Source organism: Cryptomeria japonica, chromosome 5 (genome assembly GCF_030272615.1).
Source record: "Cryptomeria japonica chromosome 5, Sugi_1.0, whole genome shotgun sequence".
NCBI lineage: Eukaryota > Viridiplantae > Streptophyta > Pinopsida > Cupressales > Cupressaceae > Cryptomeria > Cryptomeria japonica.
The window spans coordinates 755,726,910-755,744,237 of record NC_081409.1 but is presented as its reverse complement, the minus strand read 5'-3'; the positions used below and the strand labels follow the sequence as shown (position 1 = coordinate 755,744,237).

The following is a 17,328-nucleotide window of genomic DNA, read 5'->3' as shown; positions in this document are numbered from 1 at the left end:
CTTGAGATTTTGAATATTGCAGATGCTCTGACGGATGATATCAGAGCCCTTGATTGGAACCAATTCATTGATGACATTAATTAGATAAACAAAACAGATTAAGGATTTTATTCTTGGAAGAAAGAGGGAAGAGTACTAGCAAAAGGTAAGAGAAGAAAGAAATAAAAGATTGCCTTTTGAATGGACAAAAATTGGAGAAGATGTCTTCAAGAACTTTGATTTCAGTATAAATAATATCACTCTAGAGCAAGGAAAATAAATGGTCAAAGATGCAAGAATCGTGTTGTTGCTTGGATAGGAAATATCCACTGCATTGATGTTCCATACTATTAGGAAGGAGAAAAAAATAATTTTCCATCCAGAAGAAGTTCAAAAAGATTTATTTGGTTCAATCTCCAGTCTTGATTTTGGATTCTTCTCTATTTAAGCTTTAGCCCCTAATACTGAGAATTCAAATTATTCTCAGCGTTATGATCAATTCAGAGCGAGTGCATTAATGAAGAGAGTAGTAGACACTTTTTCTCTTCAGGCTAAAAATTTAATGGTTAATATTGCATTATTTAGCAAAGCCACCACCAATAAATTGTATATAGATCATGAGGCTTTGAAATAGGAGCATATGAGACAAATTGTTGAAATCAAGATCTTAAGAGACAAATAGAAATTTTAATGGGGGTGGTGTTGTCCCAGTTGTTCAAACTGCTACTACTTTGCATAATTTTCATACAGTGAATCTTTAATGACTTAAATAAGAGAATTGAAGGAAGATTTGGAAAAGGAAAATTCATTGAGGAAACAAGAAACAATGGACATGATCACAAACTTAGTTCATTATTGGTTAGCTAAATTTGATATGACGATTGATGAAGCATATAAAGGATTTTGTGATCTTGTAGCTACTAAGGTTAAGATTGAACAAGATGCAGAGGGTCTAAAACCAATCAAGAAAAGATGGATTATAAGAACACAAGAGCTATTATATATGATTAAAAATCTAAGCATGATGATAACAAGCCACCATAGCTCAAATTTGTTTTCAATAATGTTTTGTTGCTTTAGGAAATAGTTTCTACAATATTGAGATTGAAAAATAGTTGGAGCAATAGTTGAAAATCATTGATCAAGCTCAATATAGGGCCAATTGAATCAATTGTTGGATGAATTACACACATTTGAGATTATATGTGAAATCTATCATAAGGATTCAAGGGTAGTTCTGTTAGACAGTTCAAATAACCGGAAGACAACTTAGAGGGGGGGTGAATTAGCTATCACAGATTACCAAAACATTTAGAAATTAAAAATTTAATACCAAAACCCAAAACATTAATACCAAAATGCTTAAACCAAATACCGAAATAGCAGTTACACCAATTAAGCATAAACAATAATAAGAGAATAAATACCATCCACATGACACCAAGATTTATACGTGGAAAACTTGGTAAAGGGAAAAACCACGGTGGGAAGCCTACCCATAGTCAGATAATACTTCTGCAGTAAGTATGTGAATTACAATTGAGGGGCCTGCACTTGCTGAAGGCCAATAGCCTAGAGTGCACTGCTCATCATAAAAGGAGTCTCACTGACTACATAGAAATCCAGACTACAATCCAGAAGAAGGAATGAACTACAAAGATAGCATCTCCTATGCCTAAGTACAGTTCTGGTTAAGCTCAATACTGAAGGACTAAATCATATTACATCAACCCAACTTGATCTCCAATGATCGACCAAATCCTCTACCTGAATAATATTACATTATTCACACATTACATACACATATCCCATTCCTATATCCTAATGATCTACAATGAGATCTTACATCATATATATACAAAACCTCGACCATAAACAATCAGGTCAGCCATCAGACAATAAACCAATTACATAATTACAAAACATGTTGGTCTTAGAACAAACAAACAATATCCAACACATAAGACATCCCAGAAACACATTGAGAGGTCCAATCCACACATTACATTAAGTTGGTCCATAACCTAGATCAACCGAAACCCAATATAGGTCTACACACTAAAGCAATGATCTCCATCCACCAAGTCTCGAACATGATCACCATCAGCATCCTAAATCTCCACCAGAAGCTGCATCAACACCACTTATGTATATCATCAAAGATCTTCATCAAAAGATCTATCGGTGAAACCCTCCCCGGAACCACAAGCCAAGCTTCTAAGCAAGAAGGATAGCATTCGATCACCAAACCAAAACCAACTAACTGAATATGAACATGAGTAGCATGAATAAGCCAATTCCATAACCAAACCATACCAGAGCATATCGGATCATGCCAGATCAAAACCAACTAGAAACTACTTAACCTACCGAGACCAGAAGGGTGTCGGTAAAGCATCCAAAACAACTAGTGTTGACATCAATGACAAAACATCAATGCAACACATAATCAATTCCTCCAAATGGCTAACAAGTTCTAGATTCAAGATATACAAATTATGTTGAAAATGTAGATAATATGTTGTAGTATGAATGGTTAACAAATGAAGTGTACAAAGAGTGGGATACAAAATATAGTCAAGATTAGAGGAAATAAGATAGCTGGTCAACACCAAGATAGAGAGGCCTATCTTCAAGGTGACCAGATGTTGCAATAACTTAGTCCCACAATTTGGCTCAAAGAGTGTGCAATTCAATGAAGTTGATGGGTAAGTGCACCAACATGATGAACAAAAAAGTGGCCACATGCAAAACAAAAAAAATGATTTTTTTCATAACCCGTGCGTGTTCTAAAAATTCAAAAACGTGTTAGGCTTGGTAACACCAAGCCTAGCCAAAAACAATTAAAAAAACAAAAATTTCCTCAAAACACATATGGGTTTTGAGGAACATTATATTTTATAATAAAAAAGCAAAATTTCCTCAAAACCCATACTAGTTTTGAGGAACATCATATTTTTAAGAAACCCGCAGGTTATGCAGAACTAGAAGTTTTGGCCTTAGTTTTGCATAACCCGTATGGGTTATGCAGAACTAGGAACCAAATAGGAAGTGGGGAGAGAGATAGAGGGAGAGTGAGAGAGAGAGGGAAAGAAAGAGAAGGGAGACAAAGCGAGAATATGATTGAGAGAGAGAGAGAGAGAGAGAGAGAGAGAGAGAGAGAGAGAGAGAGAGAGAGAGAGAGAGAGAGAGAGAGAGGGGGGGGGGGGATGGGGGAGGGAGATATTTAGAGACAGAGAGAGAAGGGGATAGGAAGAGAGGGAGATAGATAGAGAAATAAATAGAGGAGAGAGAGAGAGAGAGAGAGAGAGAGAGAGAGAGAGATGAGAGAGAGAGAGAGAGATGGGGAGGGAGAGATATTTAGAGACAACGAGAGAAGGGGATAGGAAGAGAGGGAGAGAGATAGGGAAATAAAGAGAAGGGAGGGAGAGAGAGAGAGGGGAGAGAGAGAGAGAGAGAGAGAGAGAGAGAGAGAGAGAGGGGAGAGAGAGAGAGAGAGAGAGAGAGCGAGAGAGAGAGAGAGAGAGAGAGAGATGAGAGAGAGAGAGAGAAGGGGATAGGAAGAGAGGGAGAGAGATAGGGAAATAAAGAGAAGGGAGAGAGAGAGAAAGGGAGAGAGAGAGAGAGAGAGAGAGAGAGAGAGAGAGAGAGAGAGAGAGATAGGAGAGAGGGACATAGGATAAGGAGAGGGGGAGGGAGAGAGAGGGGAGAGAGAGATAAAGAGGGGAGAGAGAGAGAGAGAGAGAGAGAGAGAGAGAGAGAGGAGAGAGAGAGAAGAGAGAGAGAGAGAGAGAGAGAGAGAGGATAACAAGAGGGGGATGGGGAGGGAGAGATATTTAGAGACAACGAGAGAAGGGGATAGGAAGAGAGGGAGAGAGAGAGAGAGAGAGAGAGAGAGAGAGAGAGAGAGAGAGAGAGAGGGGGGGGGGGGGATAGGAAGAGAGGGAGAGAAATAGGGAAATAAAGAGAAGGGAGAGAGAGAGAGAGAGAGAGGAGAGAGAGAGAGAGAGGAGAGAGAGAGAGAGAGAAAGAGAGTAGGAGATAGGGAGAGAGGGGGGGAGAGGGAGAGAATAGGATAAGGAGAGGGGGAGGGAGAGAGAGGGGAGAGAGAGAGATAAAAAGGGGAGGGAGAGAGAGAGAGAGGAGAGAGAATAGGATAAGATAACGAGAGGGAGAGGGAGAGGGAGGGGTAGAGAAAGAGAGAGAAGGGTGAGAGGGTGAGAATAGGATAGGATAACACGAGAGAGAGAGAGAGAGAGAGAGAGAGAGAGAGGAGAGAGAGAGAGAGAGAGAGAGAGAGAGAGAGAGAGAGAGAGAGAGAGATGAGGTAGAGAGAGAATGAGAAGGAGAAAAGAGTGAGAGAATCAATAAAGAGAGAAGTGTGAGGGAGAGAGAGATGAGGTAGAACTCAAGGAGGATAATTAGGGCTCAGAATAGACAAAGATGGTGATGGGGAAGGAAGATGAGAGAGAGAGAGGAAAAGAAGAGAGACATGCATGTATAGAAACATATATACATATATCTATATAAATATATGTATATATAACTACATATATGAATATATACATACATTAACACATATTATATATGTATGTCTATACATATGTGTAGTAAATGCTAATTTTACAAGCATACATTATTATGTCTTCATAACCCATACGGTTTTTGTGAAACACAAATAATGGTTTTAGTTCTACATAACCCATACGGGTTGTGTAGAACTATGAATAGTACTTTTTATTTTTCAAAACCTGTGTGGGTTTTTGCTTGGTAAGAGGGTTGGAAAATGATCCTAAGGTTTGCAAGCCCATTTCCCCCCCACTTTTGTCCCTCTCCAACATGATTTCTCAACTTTGTTGTCATCAGGTTTACAAATAATCAAGTGGGTATCTCTAAAATTACCGTCATAATCTCACACATCTTCTCAGTTTTCTGACCATATAATTTTTTCTATTTTTGGACAAAATTAACATAGTAAACTTTAATTTTGTTTACCAGTGCCTTGACAGTCCTCACAGACATATGTCTACCATTTTTTTAATAACTTTTGATATACTAGACCAAATTCAAATTAAACTACATATTATTGTTCTACACTATATTCTATACACTTTAAAAAAAATAAGTTTGCATTTTCTATTATTTTGATGCGAGTTATGCCTAGCTCACGAACATGTACCAAATTTTCAGGATGCGGTCACTTCAAAAAATCATAAAAAAAAATACTAAATGAAAAATTACAAAAAAATACACAACTTCTAGATATCACTCTTACGTATCATCATACCAAAGGGTTTTGCAAAATACTAAATCTAACTATATATTTTGTGCAATGCATGAAAACATCTATGTTATGTTTTTTCTGAAAAAATCAAGAACAATTTTTTCGTGCGCGAGAGGTTTGACACTCTTAGTCTTATCTAATTTTAAAAAACTTTAGTAGTTTAGAAACTATATTTATAGCATTACGATTCTTATTCTTTTCTCAACTCTTATTTTTTAGTGCATGACCTTCAAATGTATCTTTGAAGTTGAGGTTTACCTAATTTCAGGAAAAAAAAAAACAAACAAACAAAAAAGTGGCCACTTATACCCCCCTTTTTGTTCACCATCTTGGTGCACTTACCTTGATCCATATTTTCCTTTTATCTTTCTATTTCCGTTTTCTGCTAATTTATGATATCCTAAAGTTTTGGATAATTTGTAATCTTAATTGAATATCAAATGAAATGATGACATGTGTACAACTAGCTTGAATCTTGTTCACTCCCTTGTTCTATAAAAGGGAAATAAGAGCCATTGTACCTTCTTCTATAAATTTTGATCTTTTGGGAGAATATAGAATAGTGTTCTAAATAGGCGTTGATAGCAAAAAGACATACACATCATTTTGCAAATATAAAGCATGTTTTAAAATCTGAATATGAAGGTAGGGTTTGGAATCAATTTGGTGTTATTGTCTCCTTAATTTTGTGTTCAAATACTTTGAAATATTGAAGCAAGCCTTTTGTATTTCATCCCTATGATTATTTGCAATTGTCTTGGTTTTTTGCTCCTTTCTAATGGAATAGTTAAAATGCTTTGATCAAGATATAGGGAAGATATAGGGAAGTGAATGTGATTGTTAAGGATATAAAGAAGAGTTACTTTTTAAGTAGTAATGGGAGAATTACTGTAATGCATTAAATCTATTAGTCCAAGGGTTTGAAATATTTGTGTAGTAGAGGTAGATGATGGTGTTTTGATCTAACTCTGTTTCTGAATAAGGCATTAGCATTTAGGATATTTAAGGTTAGGATTTTTAGAGTATTTCATAAAATAAAAATAAAAATGTCTTTTATTTCAATTTTGTTTTAGATTAGGGTTTACATATTCTCTTTCTCTAAAAGGAATTAAGTCCAAAGTATCTAGCCTAAATGGATTATATCATGAACTTTGGGTGTCATAAAAGAGAATAAGTCTGCTAGAAGCATTACCAATTTTAAGGGTTGAAATCATTAGGTGTTGTTGTAAGCGCACCCCTCCTGGTTTGCAAAGGAAAAAGTGAAAAAGGAATTAATCTTAGGATTGATCCTTCTTCGTTGAAAACTAGCCTTATAATCCTTGAGCATAAAAAAATGGCTAGTCTTTATAGGCTTATAGGAAACTCACTTGAAAACACCAACAAGAGACTTATAATACCTTGTATATTCTAGGAAGTACAATTCATGGAACAATCAAGAGTCATTTTCTTGTTATTCATCTCATTAAGGGCATACTAACTATTTTAAACCATTACATATCTTGTATTGCATAGTTGCTAATTTGAACATTGAGTCAACCCAGCTGTCTATGTCATGACATAAACTTGCCTTCTTCAAAATTCTCAAATGAGTGCTGAGATATTATTTGACCTACCACAAGTGGAGAAGTATGTCGATCTTGACCAACCCAAGGTTGCGAAGCAACCTAAGTATGTCGAGTTTCATAAATTATTGTTATGTACATGATATAATTGTGTTGAAAATATTTAAAACTTAATAGAACTAAAATCCCTTTCCCTAAGGGTTTGGGGGTAGGTTTGGAGATACTAGTTCTCTTGGCTTTGTGATTAGTCATTGTAGATCAATCCTCCTCCTTTGTAGGAGGCTTCGACCTAGTAGAGTGTTGAGGAGTTGGCTTAGGATGTTGGCAAACTAGCATGAAATTATTAATATTGTGGTTGAAGTCTTGGCACTAATAGAAAGTATTCAAGAGATTAATATTTTGAATTCACTATGAGTAATAGGTTTGACTAATTTGAATATCCATTTCCTCCTTAGGGTCTTTAGAAAGGTATGTCTCAACATAGACAAAACAATTAGGGTGAGCCAAATAAAAATTCAAACAATAGAACCCATTAATGAGGGAATATAGGCAAGAAATTTCTACAAAGGAAGACTTGGGAATTCAACCCAAATCCGAATATAGAGAGAATTTTCATCTGTGACTAAAAATTTGTGAGTCCAAGGTTTAAACATTAGGAGAGAGGAATGGGCAAGCCATGGGCCCTGGGTGAGAACAACCTAGACATCCATTGACTTAATAAAAATCAAAAAGAAAATCTCCTTCATAATATTTTATATGGTAGCAAGCCAAATCACATGTGGGGTCTAGAATTTGTTGAACTAGTCATGAAGCACACTTTCAAGGAGACCCTATCCACAAAATATTCAACGAGAGAGAAATTCTCAAGCCATTTGTAGGCTTCATCAAAATTTGCAATGGAAGAACAATATTTAGAGCTAGGCCAAGGGACTTACATTGTGAAACACCTTTGAAATGAATTCCTTGGGTTATTTGAATGGGAGAGTCATAGGATGTTGTCATGAAACTTTCAACTCTAGTAGCATCAACTATAGAAGAATGAAAAATTGAGACTATATAAAGGGGTGAAAAAAGACCTCAAACCCAACAAATAAATAAGGGCCACAATATATGCAAGTAAATGCTAGAAGGATCTTGCAGAAAACTATAGTACGACATGAACACTACAAAGCCAAGAAACCTTAGCAAAGCCAAGTTCATCAAGGAAATTTTAGAAATTAATTGAAGTTTCACTAAATTTTAATTAAAAAATTAAAAAATGAAACACTAAAGAATATACACCTACAAAATTTAAAATGATTTTATTTGAACTCCCAAAAAATGAAGTGAAATGAGTATTTATTGAATATGTCTATCCAACACTCTAGGTACACATCTACTCATATTTAGGCATGGGTCCCACGTGGGAGGCTTAAGCTCTATTTTTAAGGAAGAGGTGGTCACATGAAGAATTGTTTTTGTGTTATAAGATTATTTGGAATCTTTTCGAGAAAAATAGCAGTCCCTACTTTTTAGGCCTATAAATTTGAGCGGGTGAACCAACTTAGGGATGTTATCTGCCACTTGTCAATCTAAACTTAATTTCTATTAAAAAATAATTTTGAAAATAAATGAATTATTTTTATTTGTTTTTATTATGCACATAGTATAAAAGATATTCATGAGATCAAAGAAGCACAAGACCCCTGCCTTAACCAATAAATCTATTCTAAGCAGAAAACCCCAACAAAAATATGATATCTCACGGTAGAATTCCTTAGGTGTTGCCTGACAAATCCTTAACTTCTTCGCAAAATATTCCTGGGGTATTACCGTGAAGAGGACCCAATACAACCAAACTCATCGATTTCCTCACCTCCCTCCCCTCGCGATATCCCTCCAGAAGCATGTCTTCCTCACTGACAACCACGATTTTGCCTTTTCCACCTCCTCTTCTCTGGCTCTCACCTAGGTTGAGCATGAGAAGAATGAAGAGTGGGAGGGCTCGAGCTTTGAACAAATGCACATCCAAGGTAGATGGTGGGCTGATAATATCCACGATCGCTTTAATGTCAAGAAGGGGATAGAGTTCCATGGTTCCATCTATGACGCAGGTCCAACATTTGAGTCTTATGGATTGCCTCATAGACAACAAGGTATTTTATTTGTTTCTTTCATTCAAACCTTCTCTATACCATGTAGTACTAAATTGTGCTATATTCTTTTGTAGAAAAAACTTTGGCTCATGTTGACCTTTTATCTGAATTGTCTTTTTTTCTTAATTGAATGAGAGTTTACTGTATCCTCACCCAAGTACAAAAACTGGGGCCGTGTCTTAATTGATGAAATTTAAATTTATTGATTGTTTAATGTATATTTACATACTATGTCTTCGCTTCGGATATATAAGCTAGGTCTGTTGACTCTTCTCTTAATTACGATATTGCTATTAGGATTCAACTGTGTAGTTTTTGAGTCAAACTCATTGACCCATGATTCATGAGTAGTGGTTCACAATAACTAATCTCTCATGAGAATGAATGGAACACTTAGCACTCATTGCATCTAGGTGATGCTCACAGAGGTGAAGCATTGGGACTTCTCAGGAGGTCACCCATCTCAGTACTACTCCAACTCAAGCGTACTTAACTATGGAGTTTTCTCCAAGGTTAAACTCACTTAGCTTGCGACCTCATTTGCAAAACCTTTAGCAAGTATTAAAATTCATTTTTTTTAAATTGGTGAATGATGGTTTACTACCTTCTCGTTGAAGCACATGGACTATATATATCCTATCTTAATTGCTAATATTTTTGTTTATTTGAATTGGTTAATGAGTGTTTACTAACTCCTCTTCCAAAGGACACAAAATGGGGTCTTCTTAATTGCTTATTTTTTTATTTTTTAAATTTGTGAATGAAGTTATATTGCTTCCTCACTCCAAGAACACAAGTTGGGGTCTTTCTTTAATTGCTCAAATATTCTATAAGTTTTGAAGAGAGATGACATTTATCATAGAATTTAATCGTAGGTAACCAAATTTGCATTTTAATTCAGCTATCTTTTTAATAATTATTTAAATTATTGATTTAATTTATGATATTCTAATTCAATTATTAGTCTGTGCAAAATGGTATCTAATGCAAGTGACCAAAATGAAGATTTACATGTATTTTTAAAGCCTAATATATTATGTCAAGAGTTAATAGTTTTGGCTTTTATCAATGACTCATATCATCATAGTTGGTTGATTATGTTTGACATATACAACTTCTCAAACAACAATAAAAATGAATTCATCAAATTTAATCTTATGTTTTTGACCTCATTGTTACACAAACGTGGAGTTATGTTGTACAAATACTTCAAAGTTCATAGAGACACCAATTATTGTCATTATATTCCTCAATATGTCATAGAACGGTTTCCCATCAATAGACTTATTTTGGACTATACTGAAGCATTTATTCAACATCAATCAAAAACCTTAAAAGATTTTGGAAGATAAGAGAAAAGTTGATTAATTCTACATATTGTTGAAGTCAATAGTACAAAAATTTGTATAGTTTCTAAATTGTGACAGTTGTAAAGAAGATACCTCACCTATCGACAACAAATATTTTCAATGTAATCAACTGCTTAAGTTAATCATTTTCATAGATTGTAAAAACATTTTGTATAACTTAGAGTTTGAAATTAATTTGCATTCATTCGCATTTAGTTTTTCTACATTTCAAATTCAATTAATTTATATTAAAATAATTATTACTAATAAAGACAATTTATGTACCTCTAATATATTATTTAAAATATATTTTATTATCAAGATAACCATTACACCTCCTCTTAATACAAGTACTAGTTAATAATTAATTAAAAGACAATCAAATAGGGGAAAGGACCCAGTAGTTGTGCACCCTAACTTTGCGCTTCTCAAAATCCTACTTGGAAATTTCAAATCACTCCGATTTTTTTACAGCAGCTTACTTGGCAAGTCCCCTACTTATAACTAACGTTTCAGGGTCACATCATCAAATATGATGCCACATCAGCATGCTTTTTGCCAAGGTGTCCAAAACAGCCCCCCCAAAAAGTGAGACCAATAGACATGCAAAAGAGACCCCAATAGTTGTGCAGCTGACATGGCATCACCTGATTGGTTACTTTTTACAATATTAGTACATTTCTTAACAGCTATTGTTACATTTCCTAACAACTGTTGGTACATTTCCTAACAAAAATTGATATTTTTTGTTTCAAACAATAGATTTTATTTGTTCAATTTTTGGAACAAAAGGTATCAACAACCCTCACAACAATTGATACATGCTCAACTACTGGATCTTTTCCCCTATCTATGGAGAAAATAGATAACAAACAAAATGTCAAATTGACAAATTTAATAATATTATTCGTATTATTTTAGTTTTCCTTTATTAAAGTTTGAAGAACTAAAAGCACACTTTTGAGCATTAAGGAAAGGAAAAAAGCGTATTATTGTGTGAATACCTTAAGAGAAAGCATCTTCCATTCTAACGTGCTTCTACAAAATCAAGACAATAACCTCTACAAAATCAAGACAATAACCTTTCCTTGAGCATCTAAAGTCAAACTTCGTGTTTTGCAAGACCATAAAAGGCTGTGTACAGCGGAAAAAGGAGATAAATATAGTTGATAGTAGACAAGTGACTGAATAAGAGCACATCCCGCAAGATTAATTGCTAAGTTGTGATTGAATGATTAATTTAGTGCGAATAGATAACATTTGATCCTATTTAATTATTAATTAACTGAAAAGTTGAATGATTGAACCGAAAGTGACATTATATAGTCAATGTTCTTGTATTATTACCAAAGTGGGAGAATTTCATAATAAGATCCTTAGGCTTTAAGCTATTCTTTATTTGTGGGCGTCTTGGGATTTCTTTCTACTTCTACGTTAAATGTTTGAAAGCGAAACATTCTTTTTATATATGGAAAGAATGCAATTTACATATTATAAAAAAAACAAAAAAACAGTTCAGCAATAAAAAATATATGTTGAAGTTGGATCAAAATATGATAAAATAAAATAAAAATTGTCATTAAGAAAATAAATATATATTATTTTATAAATAGTTAAGTAGGAAGCATCTTTCCATTCTTACAAAAGTAACTTAATCTTGAATTTTTTTACTTTTAAGTTGATTTAATGATAAAGAATTTATATTCTTGAAAGAGAGGTCACAAACTCAAATCTTAGATAAATAAGAAGAAAGGTCACAAGTTCAAATCCTGTATAAATAAGATATTTAAACATAATCAGATATGAGATAGTCTAGGTCACCAAAATGATCCATTTCCTATGAAATTGAATGACTGGTGTATAAGAAGATTTTTGTTGGCTACTGTATCGTTTTCTTAAATTCAGCCCGTTTTGCCTTAGAAAGTCCATTGCAATCTTTCATTAATGGCTTCCTCTTCCTCGACTAACCAAGAAATTTTGGAATATCAACACGAGAGAGAGTGGTCGACTGCACCGTCAAAATTATATGATGTATTCATCAGCCACCGGGGCCCTGATGTCAAAGAAACTCTTGCCAAACAGCTTTATGAATTTTTGGGGGACCGAGGGTTCCTGGCATTTCTGGACCGTCGAGAGTTAGATGTGGGAGATTCTATTACTCCAGCCATTTACAGCGCCATATCCTCATCAGTTGTTCAGATAGCCATTTTTTCCACAGGATATGCACACTCTTCATGGTGTTTAGACGAGCTTGTTCTGATGCTACGCCAACTGGATCGTAAAGGCTCACTCTTTATTCCTATTTTCTATGATGTCAGGCCTTCTGATCTTCGGTATACTGAGAAAGGAACGTATGCTGCGGCATTTTCTGAATATGAAGGGAAATGCAGGAACCTTCATAAGCTGAACGGATGGAAAAAGGCCCTTGAATCTGCTTCAAATGTAGTCGGCTTTGAACTTTGCAGTAGTCAAGAGTACGTTTACTATGTGCTTTGAATTCATTTCCATTCCTCATGTTTACAGTAAATGATATTTATTTTACCTTATCGGAATTATTTTCCCAAAGAAATTCTATTTTACCTTATCGCAAAATTTTTTGTAAAGAAATTATATTTTTGTTCTCTGGTTTCAGCGATTTGTGTAAAGAGATTGTGTCCTGAGTGGAGAAGGAAATGAAAAGGAGGATACCGCTACATGTTGCGTCATATCCAGTTAGACTGGGTGAACTTGTCAGAGATTTTGAAAGGATATTTGATAAGCCAGCGAAGAAGAGGGTAAAGATAGTAGGGATCTTTGGACTTGGAGGCTCTGGCAAGACTACCCTGGCAAAAGCGATCTTCAACACGAAGTTTTCAGACTACAATGCCTCTTGTTTTCTGTATGATGTGAGAGAATCACATGTGAAACGTGAATTGCAGGTCTTGCAAACAAGGCTTCTCAAAGATCTCTTTCATAAAGAGAAGAAAATTCAACATATTGATGAAGGGAGGCAACTGCTGAAGGATAGCCTAACAAGGGCAGGATCTGACAAGCGTTTTCTTATAATCCTAGATGATATAGATCATGAGGAACAGTTGCGTGCCCTTTTATTTCAGGACCTTCTCGGTCCTGGTAGCTTAGTAATTGTCACAACCCGTGACAAAGGTGTGTTAATAAGTGCTGAAATCAGTAATTGTTATCAGATGAGAACAATGGATAGCGATCGTGCTAAAGAACTCTTCCGCAGTCATGCTTTCGGCGGAAAGAATCCAACCTTTCCATGTGAGCAGCTGGTTGAGAGGTTCGTGAAATTCTGTGGAGGTTTGCCCCTTTCACTCAAAGTTTTGGGAACTCATGTTCGTGGAAGGGATGAAAATTATTGGAACCTAGAATTGGAAAAAGCTAGGGATATCCAGCCTACTGATGTTATGCAATGTCTTAAAATAAGCTTTGACAGTTTGGAGAGTGAAGAGAAACAAATATTTATGGATATTGCGTGTTTCTTTAATGGCAGAAGAAAGGACAAGGCTGTAGAAATATGGAATGCGTCCCAGTGGACGACGGCTGAACACGCGGTTCAAAGGCTACTTGATAAATGTCTTGTCGAAGTAGAGCATCTTGAATTTACAAAGCACAATCGCCTTCGGGGCTTGGCAAGGCATCCTGAATTTAGAATGCACGATCATGTGCGCGAGCTGGGAAGAAAAATGGCAGAGAAAGAAGTCCTTCCACGGTTCTGGCGGCCAGAGAAGCTCAAAGCTATGGTACATGCTTTTTAAAATCTCTGAAATTAAATACATCAAATTCTTTAAGAGGCCTTATTTCTTAATTATTTTATTATTCCGGTAGAAAAGCATGTAGATTTAACCATGACCAGTGAATGCAGCACAAAAGCTCAGATCTATGGTCCGCTTCTCAAAATTTATAAAATTAAATTCATGAAATTCCTCAAGAGGCCTTATTTCTTATTTATTTATTTATTCTTGTAGAAAAGCATGTAAATTTAAGCATGACTATTGAATGAAGCAGAGAAGCTCAGATCTATGGTCCGCTTTTCAAAAATTTATAAAATTAAAATCCTCAAATTATTCAAGAGGCTTTATTTCTTACTTATTTATTTATTCTAGTCGAAAAGCCTGTAAATTTATCCATGATCATTGAATGCAGCAAGAAAGGGGATTCAGAAAAATCTTGGAAGAAACAAATGGTCGGTCTTACAATAAACTTTGGGACTCCTCCCTCAAATCGACAATCGAATATTTTATAGGAACATCAGATTGCTATGCCGGCACATCAACTGGCCTCCTGTGGCTTGGGGTTTCTATGCTAAGAGGGAGCACAATTCCTTCATGGTTTCCTGTGAGACAGTTGTGGGATTTAAGGGCTTCCGACGTTGATAAATTATGGAGCATTTCCCTCAGTCAAATCGACACCGAGGTATTTTGTTTTTCTTCGCTGCAATTCCCTTTCAGAGCAGAGTATATATTTCAGAACAATATTTTAATGAAAATTATTTTATTCACAAGCAATTCATTTTTTTAAAACCTTGTGAATTCCAGGACAGTTTTCAGCTGAGACGGCTGTATCTTCGCGAATGTCGCGGATTGCAAAATCTTCCAGATTTATTGAAAACCTTACATCATTTGGAAGAATTAGATGTTTATACGTCCTTTGAATCAGGTACTGAAGGGACGGCTTTGTCAAAATCACTTGTAAAACTCAGCAATCTTAGAATCTTAAGGTTTCTGGACGTGCCAATAAATGGAGAACTGATTCTGAGCAAGAGCACAGATTCAATTTTTGAGTCTTCTTCGAACAGCTGCATGAATAACCTTCGCGAAATGTTTATTACAGAAGTAGGGTTTTCAAAATTGGCCATTAGTGGAGAGATATGTCCCAGCCTTAAACATGTCGAGATTGGAAACAATAATAAACTAATTGAAGTGGACCTAAAACTGTCAAAGACGCTGGAAAAGCTTATGTTGCTTTATTACAATAATTTGAAAACAGTATCAGGTTTGTTTTCTCTAACCAGACTTCAAATCTTGGACATAACTGGACCTGATGAGCTGGAGAGTCTAGAAGGTGCTCAAGAGTTGGAAGGATTGAAAAGTCTGAAAATTCAAGCGTCTCAATATGCAGGCGGATTAAATTTCATTTCTGGAATGAAGGTGCCACTTTAAAAACTAAATGCTTGCCCTTTTCTAAAATTTGATTGCTTAGTTAATGTTGAAGAATTTAACACAACCTTTTCGAATTGTTTCAGAGACTGCCGTCAGATTATATTATTATAGAAGGGAATGCAGTGTATGCAGCAGTGTCAAGATTAAATGCAAATTTGTTTTCTGATGTGATCGGTTGCCAAGCAATAGCTGAGATTCAGAGTAGTAGAGATTATTGTCACAGGTTGAAGGAGATTCAAACTTCATTGTATGCACTTTCCATATATCAGCAGGTATTGCTTACTTTCTGGAAAATCATACATATTCTGCGGTAGAGAGGATAGTAACAGTTGTACACAAAGGGCAGCGTAATCTTAAAATAAAACAGGGAGGAGCTGAAATTCTGAAGGGGTTTATGGCTACTGTGAATAGAGGCGAGGAAGAGTGGAAAGCGTTAAGTGTATTCAAAGTAATTATTGACCGTTTGTATAAAAAATGTATTAGTTAGTAGTTTTTTAGCATCAAATCGGGGAAGTAAGTCAATTTAAGCAACCTTCATGGATAGGCCTATAAATATTGATTAAACTAGCATATTTACTAGCATTTGCATCGAAAGAAGGTGTAAGGGTAACATCATAGAAAATTATAAAATGTCTCAAAATTAAAGAATTCTATTTGAACAATTACTGAACAAAGGCACTTAGTGGAGCATAATTGTCATCTATCATTCAAAAATAAATCATTAATAAGCAATTGTTTTTTTTTAATGGATAGAGGTTTGAATTTTCATTAGGTTTAGGCATTTACATTTATTGTTCTATATTCTACATAGATAACATTCCCCAAAGCTAACTAACAAACTCTTACAAAGTGGGTAGGAACTACATATCAAACTATGTAAGTTTTTTTAAAAACACATAAATTTGTTTAAGAGAAAAAGAGTTAACATATGTATACAACTTGGCTTCAAAAATATTAAGTACCAAAAATATTCTTAAATATTTGTTGTGTGTCTCTCACATTAGGCTAGTCCACTTCTTTGTGATTTAGAGAAAAAAAACATATCCCAATGTCTATTGTAATAGAGTTATTAAACAAAAAGAGTAGTCTACTATTGTCCATACAATGGACAGTTTTGGTTTAATTGATTGCCACTCCCACATTGCCCAAAGATGGGCCAAATGTATAAGATGTATATAAGAATGCACATATGCAAATATAATTGAAAATCTATCTCCATAATGTTTGGAGCTTCCACACTTTGTACAATTGAACTAGAGATTATTACACACCACATCCATAATGTCTAAAGGTTCCTTTTTGTACAATTGAACCAGAGATTATTTCACACTTTTTACAATAATATAAATAAATGTTAAATTTAAATCACAAATCTATAACAATTGTAACTTCAAATATCTCTTAGCTGAAGACAAAATAGAAAACATAACCAGAACCACAACTACCACCATTATTTTCATATTTATGGTAGAAACCAAAGCATACTAATCATCCCGTCAAATCATATTAAAGCTTTGGGATATTGTTATTATTATGGAAAAAAAAGCATCTCAATGAACTTCTCCTTAAGTAATCCAACCAACACCAAAAAAGTATATAAATTTTATCTAAAAATTGAACAAACATAACGAACATACTTGTAAAACAAAACTAAAAATCGATAATGAAAATCCTCAACCAAAAAGAAGGAAGAAAACAAGCTATGATGAAGTCTCACTAAAAATTGATTTGAGAATTTGTTGAATTTTTAAGAACTAGAGATACCTGCAGGAGATAATGGACAATTTTGAATGCAACTTCAAAGAGTTGTTGTACAAATTTAACAACACCATTGTAGAAGATGGATAACAATAAAGT

General features: G+C 34.9%; 1 protein-coding gene across 1 annotated transcript; it reads left to right on the top strand.

Moving 5' to 3' along the window:
• The first annotated feature begins 12,178 nt into the window (after positions 1-12,178).
• Positions 12,179-16,066, top strand: LOC131052407 (disease resistance protein Roq1). Its single transcript, XM_059220948.1, has 5 exons — positions 12,179-12,796; positions 12,979-14,052; positions 14,456-14,725; positions 14,848-15,459; positions 15,555-16,066. Exons 1-5 carry the CDS (start codon positions 12,254-12,256, stop codon positions 15,783-15,785), a joined length of 2,730 nt encoding a protein of 909 aa, XP_059076931.1. The 5' UTR covers positions 12,179-12,253; the 3' UTR covers positions 15,786-16,066.
• The last annotated feature ends 1,262 nt before the right edge of the window (positions 16,067-17,328 follow it).